This window comes from Phascolarctos cinereus, unplaced genomic scaffold, assembly GCF_003287225.1.
Source record: "Phascolarctos cinereus isolate Bilbo 61053 unplaced genomic scaffold, phaCin_HiC Scaffold_726;HRSCAF=1367, whole genome shotgun sequence".
Classification (NCBI taxonomy): Eukaryota; Metazoa; Chordata; class Mammalia; order Diprotodontia; family Phascolarctidae; genus Phascolarctos; species Phascolarctos cinereus.
Window position 1 is genome coordinate 413,325,082 of NW_027556098.1, and position 7,764 is coordinate 413,332,845.

At 52.1% G+C, this 7,764-nt stretch overlaps 1 protein-coding gene across 1 annotated transcript; it reads left to right on the forward strand.

Annotated features, from left to right (window-relative positions):
* Nucleotides 1-5,137: 5,137 nt before the first annotated feature.
* PRR19 (proline rich 19) lies at nt 5,138-7,502 on the forward strand. The gene is given in 4 exon segments (XM_021003307.2): nt 5,138-6,543; nt 6,758-6,860; nt 6,862-6,919; nt 7,029-7,502. Coding segments are annotated over 4 exon segments (1,110 nt in total). The 5' UTR covers nt 5,138-5,912; the 3' UTR covers nt 7,347-7,502.
* The last annotated feature ends 262 nt before the right edge of the window (nt 7,503-7,764 follow it).

Below are 7,764 nucleotides of genomic sequence, written 5' to 3' on the forward strand. Positions count from 1 at the left end.
CAGGGTAATTCTCACAACCTGGGCCTCCCCTCATGCCTACCTCCCCTCCACAGTCATATGTCAAAATATTACCCACCCAGTTCAGATACTGCCTCCTCAACAGGACCTGTCTTGATCTCTAAATAGAAGTCACAAAATGTGGAAGGGGACAGGGGGAGACATGTCATCACTGGCAGGGTTTGTAGGGACAATCCCATTCAACACCACCACCTTCATTTCACAGATGAGGAAACTATCACATGGGGAGAGGTCTTGGCCAAGGTTTTAACTGGCAAAAGCAGGACTAGAACCCAGACCTTCCAGCCCCCAGATGAGTCTCCTTTTCACTCAAATACACCAAATTTTCCCTCCTCACAGTCCCGATAGGCCACGGGCCTCTCTTACTAATCTCATCCCATCATGCCTAGGATTGGATTCCAGTTCTCTGGTTCTAGTCCTTATTCCTTCAACTAATAAAAATAAAGGCAGCTGGGTGGTGGGGCCGAAGTCAGGAAGACCAAAATTCAAATCTGGCCTCAGACCTTTGCTAGCTGTGTGACCCTGGGCAAGTCACAAACCTCAGTTTGCCTCAGTTTCCTCATATGTAAAATGAACTGGAGAAGGAAATGGCAAACTGCTCCAATATCTCTGCCAAGAAAACCCCAGATGGGATCATGAAGAGTCAGACATGACTGAACAACAAAAACAACAATAAAAATAGCCAGAATTTACACAGAGCTTCCCATATCTTAGCTTATTCAATCCTGGGAGACAGATGCTGTTATCCCCACTTTACAGATGAGTAAACTGAGGAAGAAAGAGATTAAGTGACTTACTGAGGGTGACTCAACTGGTAAGTGTCTGAGGCAGGATTTGAACTCATGTCTCCCCGACTCCAAGTCAGCACTCCATCCATCATAGCAGCAAGCAGCCCTGTAACCAGACTGCAACATCAGGGAAGACAGGAACCAAGTGTCATCCATAGCTGTATCCTCCTGTAGCCCAAACATGGGGTCCAGGACACAGTATACAACAGGGGATTTTTTAGATGAATGAAAGAGCTAGACCCTGCTCTCAGGAAGCCCCAAGTTTGATTGGGAATCTAGTCCTCTTCCCCCAGGGAAAGATACTGACTGGCCGGTCACGTGTGCTCAGAACTCAAGGAAGGGGCTTATATAGTCAGAGTGGAAGCTGCTTAGACCAAAGAAGAGAGCCCTGGAGATTGGAGCAGCCACGGGGGGCTGCCTGGAAGAGGTGGCTCACCTTCCAGCAGCCCTGAAGGACAGAGAGGACATAAGTAGGTGGGAAGAAGGAGGAAGCTGTTGAGAGAATGGAGTAGAAGCCTTTGGCCCCTCTGCTGACCATGCGGGACTAGTCAGGAAAGGGTGACAGACAGGGAATGGAGGAGGGGAGGAAAGGAGGAGGGACAGCTGAAGAGGCAGAGGGGAAATTGGAGAACGGCATGTGCCCAGGTCTCCTGGTTATTTCACCTCAGGCCTTGGCGTCTGTCCCAGAAGCTACTCATCTAGCTAGCCTCCATCACTCGACTCTGCTTTCCCCTTGAGCAGCTTGGCTCTGAGGCCACAGTTTAAAAGGGGCTGTGTCCTAGAGCTGCTGTGCCTCTTCCTCTTCCTCCACATCTACTGCTCTCTCTCACCTCAGGTGCCACCCAGGCTAATGCAGGGTCTCAGTCAGACCAGACTTCTAGGTCTGGTCAGTCCCTCTCCCAGGGTGGCCCTCCTGGGTACTCTCCCTGCCCACTCTCAGTCCTGGGGAGAGGTAACCAGATCTCCTCCCACCCTGTCCCTGTGTCGTAGTCTCCCAGAATCTCTTCTACCTAGTCTTACCTAGACATGAATAGGAATTCCCTCTCCCAAGTGGTCATCATCCTTCACTCAAAGACCTTCAAATGTAGGGAACCCATATCTCCCAAGGCAGCACATTCCATTTTGGGAGTTTTTCCTTATGTTGAGCCTCAACTTACCTCTTTGCAATTTCAACCCACTGGTCTTAGATCTGTCTTCTGGAAACAGCCAAAACAAGTAATCTTATAAAAGTAATACCATAAAATAAAACTCATAATAACTAGCATTATATGGCAACTTAAGGTTTGCATAGTACTATACACAAGCTATCTCATTTGATACTAAACAGTATTTAATTTTATATTATTATTAATAATAGCTAAGTAGTCTAATCCCACACACAGCCGTGTAAGTTTGTGATTCTTCTCTTCTCCTGACTAAATATCCTTAGCTCCATCAATGAGTCCTTGAACCGTTATTGTGGTGGTGGTGGTTTGTCTGTTTTTGAAGAAGACCAGTGACATCACAGGTGATGTCTTGACTTGCGCATGAAATGGATTGAAGTGAGGCAGAGCTGGCCAAAGTGTAGTTAAATAGAGATGGGATACTCCTCACTAGCATCTAACTTGGGGGTGGGAGGTGGGGGTGGGGGAGGTAGACAAGACTGGTCGGGGCTCCAGCAGTGGCCCCTCAGGGTACCCTGAAAACCCTGAATGGGATGTGCAGCAGCCGGCCAGAGCATACTCACTACATCAGAATCATTTTTAAATGCATTAAGTATGTTAAAATACAAAGGAAATCAATTACATCAAAATATAGTCCCCACAATTAAAAACACTTCTTAGCTATCCCCTCCCCCTCAAGTTAAGAAATTTTGACATAGAGAGAGAAGAGAAGAGGGCCTGAGTCTCTTCCTTCACCTGGGAGGCTGGAGGAGGGACATGAGGCATTGGGGAGGGGGGTGGATGTGATCTCCTGCCAGCAGAGAACAGCTGGAACAAACCACAGAAACACAAAGCAAGTCCATCCTGGAGGCGGCACAATTGTCGAGTGTTGAGGGATTAAATCTGAAGTTATCTGAAACAGAGGAGGATCCCCCCAAATTACAAATGTTGTTACTCCTAGAAAGGTCATTAAGAAATATCAATAATTAATGGCCCACATTGCTCCATCCTCCCCTCTGTAGGAGAATAATCCACACATATTGCCAAGGTGTGAGAAGAGAACAGGCAGGTTTTCTCAAACTATACTCTATGACAGACCACATCTTTATGGTCACACTGAAAGATGTAGAGATTACAAAATTGCTTTTCTATGTACTGTTTGTACTTTGGATATGGTAGAGCAAGGGGCTTCTAGGTGGCATAAAGGATAGAGTGCCAGGTCTGGAGTCAGTAGGACCTGAGTTCAAATCTGGCCTCAGACACTTAGTAGCTATGTGACACTGGGCAAGTCATTTCACCCTGTTTGCCTTAGTTTCCTCATCTGTAAAATAAGCTGGAGAAGGAAAGAACAAACCACTCTAGTGTCTTTGCCAAGAAAACTCCAAATGGGATCACAAAGTCAGACATGACTAATGGACTGGACAACAAAAATGGTCAAAATGCTGCTTCAATGGCTTCCCCCGCCCATATATTCAAATCACACATGACTGTGGGTAAGACCCAAACACAGAGATAATTCTATTCTAAGATGATGAATATGAAGCAAAGTATAGAACGGGGAAGTCTATGTTCCCCAAAGGTATTTGTGGCTGTCGTTCAGGACGTCTTGGTCAGAGCTCAGATTGAAGGGGGAGCCTCTATACTCCATGGTAGACTGTAAGCTCCAAGAGGGCAAGAACTGATGCATGTTTGTCTTTGTATATCAGCACCTTGGGCAGCACCTGGCACAGAGTGGGCTTCGTCAATGCTTGTTGAGTGAGGGAATCCATTTGTGCTAATTGCATCCAGCCCATTGATTTCTGCAGGAGATTCATATTCACTCAGGGGAGTTCAGCCTAATTATGCACATGAGAAAAATGAAGAGGGTGCAGAACGCCTCTTATCTAGCTTCCTGCACAGCTGGTTGGACAGCTCCCAGAGCTGGTCCATCAGTTCATGTATCTGGGACAGATTCTGAAGGTGAACAGTGAGCTAGGCTAAGCCAGCTAGGCAGTCAGTCAAGTAGAATTTATTAAGCACCTACTATGTGCTCAGCACTGTACTTAACTGGGGGATACAGAGAAAAGTAAAGGACAATCCTGTTTTTAAGGATAAAGAAGAGGAAAGCTGGCAAGATTGCATTTGAAAAGTTGGACAATGATTTTAAAGATCCCAAGTTAACCCAAACCTGTCTTTTAAAGACTGTTATTCTTTGTTAGAATCATGGAGAACCATAATCTCCAAAAACAATCAGTGCCTGGTGGATGTCCTCAGGCTTCTACACACTATGAACAAAAGATTGAAGCTGGTGGCCCACCCCTCTCCATCTTGTGCATGAGGATGTTTAGTGCGATCAGAGATTTAGAGGGGCAAAGGTTTCCGTGTTTCCAGAGTAAGAAACTGAGGCAATGAGGGAAGGAAGGGAGAGGGAATGACTCTGCCAAGATAGTGATAATAAGGGATATCATTTATTTAAGAGTTACAGAGAGCTCTGCATATTATCCCATTTGATATTATTTATTATCAATGCTACATCGGTTATCTCACTGTTATTAACAGCTAGCATTTCTAGGTTCTTCAGGACTTGCAAAGCCTTTACATATGCTCTCTTTTAATATCATCATTAATAATAATAGCTAACACTGACATAGTGCTTTGAGGCTTGCAAAGCCTTTGCATGTGATATCTCATTGGAGGGAGCCTCACAGCCAGCCTGGGAGGCAAATGCTGTTTCCAAAATCCATTTTACAGGGGCAGCTAGGTAGCGCAGTGGATAGAGCACCGGCCCTGGATTCAGGGGGACCCAAGTTCAAGTTTGACATATAACAGACATATAACACTTACTAGCTGTGTGACCCTGGGCAAGTCACTTAACCCCCATTGCCCAAAAACAAACACAAACCCAAAATCCATTTTACAGAGGAGGAAGCTGAGGCCCAAAGAGAGTGAGGGACTTGCCCAAGGTCACGGTGTCTTTGGTAGAATTTGCACGGTGCTCCCTGCCCTGCGCCCCCTAGCGGCCCCTGCCCTTTCCAGGAGGCAGTGCCTAACGCCCTGTGGGAGGAAGGTAGAGGAGCGTATCCCCTCTCGCGCTTGCGCAGGCCAGGCCCTTCCCTCCTCTGGAGGGGGGGGAGGGCCTCTCTCTGAGCCAATCAGCGCAGGAGGAGGGCGGGGGGCGGGGAGAAGACAGCAAGAAGCATCAGGGGAACCTATCTATCTAAGCCCCCCTCCCCAAAGGGAGCTCGCGCAGGCCCCCAGGTCTGTGGTCCCACTGTCTCCTGCTTCCCTGCCCCTCCACTGCGTCTGCGCGTCCAAGGCCCCGCCCCCCGGTGCGCCTGCGCACGCGGGCCTGGAAAGGGATGTGGAACTTCAGCGGCTCGAGGCCAGGGCTGAGGGGCTCCAGCACGTGGAGGGGACAGGAGAGCAGTCCCTCCCCCCTCAGGTCACGTGGAGGGGGAGGGGGGTCGGTTGGGGAGGTAGGAACGGCCTGTGGGGAGGGGAAAGAGTCTCGTCCACAAGTGGCCCTACCCACTTTTAACCTACCCCTTTGGGCCACCCTCACCCTCCCCCGACCCCCAAACCCTGACCTTCTCCTTTGTCCTTGGCCCCTCACCTCTGACCCTGACCCCTAAACTCTGACCTTTTCTTGTCGCTGATCCCCAACCACTGGCCTCATCCCGACCCCCACCCATGATCCTTGCCCTTCACCCCTGACCTTTAACCCCCACCCCCAACCTCAAATCCCTGACCCCTCCCCTCTGTTCCCATCCCCTGACTTCCAAACCCGACTCCTCTTTGCCTCGTCCCAGATCTGGTCAGTGCCTGACCTTTGACCTCTGCTCCTTCCAGAGAGCCCCTGCCCTATGGGATCTTCCCTGCTACTGCCTGCTTCAGCTCTCTCGTTGTCCCCAGACAGATAAAGGGGTGGTCTCAAGAGTCCCTGTCTCCATGAGCATGCTGTCCCCCTGCTCTGTCACAGGCTGCCATGGAGCACCGGGGGCTGGACCCCCGACCAGTGCAGCCGGCTGACCGGTCAGCCCGCATCCGGCACCGGAGGACCAAGCGGGAGCGGAACCAGGCCAGGGCCAGCAGAGGCCCCAGTGCTGGGGGTCCCCAGGCCCCCCGGGCTCGGCCTCGGGGCTCACTGTCCCACAGGGACCTGGCCCTGGGCCTCTCTGCGCCCCAGCCTGTGGTCATCACCCAGGGCCGGCTGAGCCGGGCACACCGGGGCCTCCTGAGCAGCGAGGTGAAGTCCCTGAATGTGGCCCGGCTGCTGAGTGGCCTGGCTGAGGAGGCAAGCAGCCCCCCACCTGGGGAGGCCCCAGACACCGCAGCAGCAACAGCACCACCCCAGCACCCCACCTGGGGAGAGGAGCCCAGCCCGCTGCCCCCCAAGGGCAAAGAGAATGAAGCTCCAGGAGGGCCCAGCCCAGGACCCCCCAGCCCTCGAACACTGCTGGAGGGGCTTCAGGCTCAGCTGCATCTTCCTGGGGCCTTCCCCAGGCGCAATCTCGTGCAGGAGGCCCGAGCAGAGATAATCGGGGCCTTGCTGGCCCACTATGGGGAACTGCCTGACCTCAGCCAGGTCCTTAGGGGCCTCAGGGAACAGGAAACAGGTGAGGATGAGCATCTTCCATCCTGCCTCATCACCCCTTCCAGAGCCCACCCCTGCTGGGCCTTCTTCCCCCAGCACCCCTCGCTCTGTCCATGCTGGCTGCCCAGTGAGTCTCCTCCCCACCTTTCTCCATTTGGTCCCTCGGGTCTGGGACTTCTCCCATTCCTGCTGCACAGGGGGCCTCAGCTGCTTTATACTCGTGTTCTTCCTGCCAGTGCCAGAGCCAGGAAGCCCACAGGAGTGGAGGATGATGCCCCAGGGTCGAGACCACCCTGATCAGCACGGCCTGGTGGAGAGCAGGAGGAGGAGGAGGAGGAAGGAAAAGGGAACTTGTGTTTACCCTGGGGGCCACCCCAAGCCCACCTTCTACTGAGAAGGTAAGACCTTCTCACCTGAGGGACATGCTGGATAGAGTGTTTGAAGGTAGAGGACAGGCAAGGCAGGTTGCTGTATGCCCACTGTCTTTCCCTGCATTCTTACCCACAGAGCCTGGTGCTGCCCCCGGACCCATGGGTGCCCTCACCCTCACCCCCACCCCTTGGACCTGAGCTCGGAGAGACGACTTGGGGCCCCCAGACATCATTTGATGTCCTGAAGAGCATCTGGCTGCCTGCTACCCCACCGACATGTGCCGCACCCTGGCAGTGGGGAACTGGGGGGGCTCCCCATCCACCTACTTGTTTCCCCAACTCACAGTCCCTGGACTGGAGCCCTAGTCCCCCAGCCCCAATGCCTGGACTGCCCTGGTTTGTGTCCAGGAGCAGCCCAGAGCCCTGGACCTTCCCCCGCATGCGGCTCTACTAAGGGTGGAAGCCCTCCCCCAATGTGCCCTTCCGTAAAGGAACTTGTTGAAAGTATTCTCATTTCTGGGAGATGGCAGCGGGCGGGGGAGAATTAGCTCCCACTCCCTCTTGGTGCTTTCATGTTCAATAATTTCAATAAAAATGTATGAAGAGCTCAGCACATGGAAGATCCCGGGGACAGAAAGACAGCAACGCCAGCGTGCCCATGCCGAGAAGCTTACGGCGTATGGAGGGATGCAGTGAGCACACCAGTCCATGTAGGGTCAGGACCGAGGCCCACAGGCATTCACCCCTAAGGAGATCTGCGGGGGACACTGGGGATTCTAAGGGGGCAGAGGAGTTGGGATGAGAAGTTGGGGAGAAGAGTGAGTAGGTTGTTTTGGCTGGGGCACTGAATGGGTAAAGGAAAGTGAGATGGA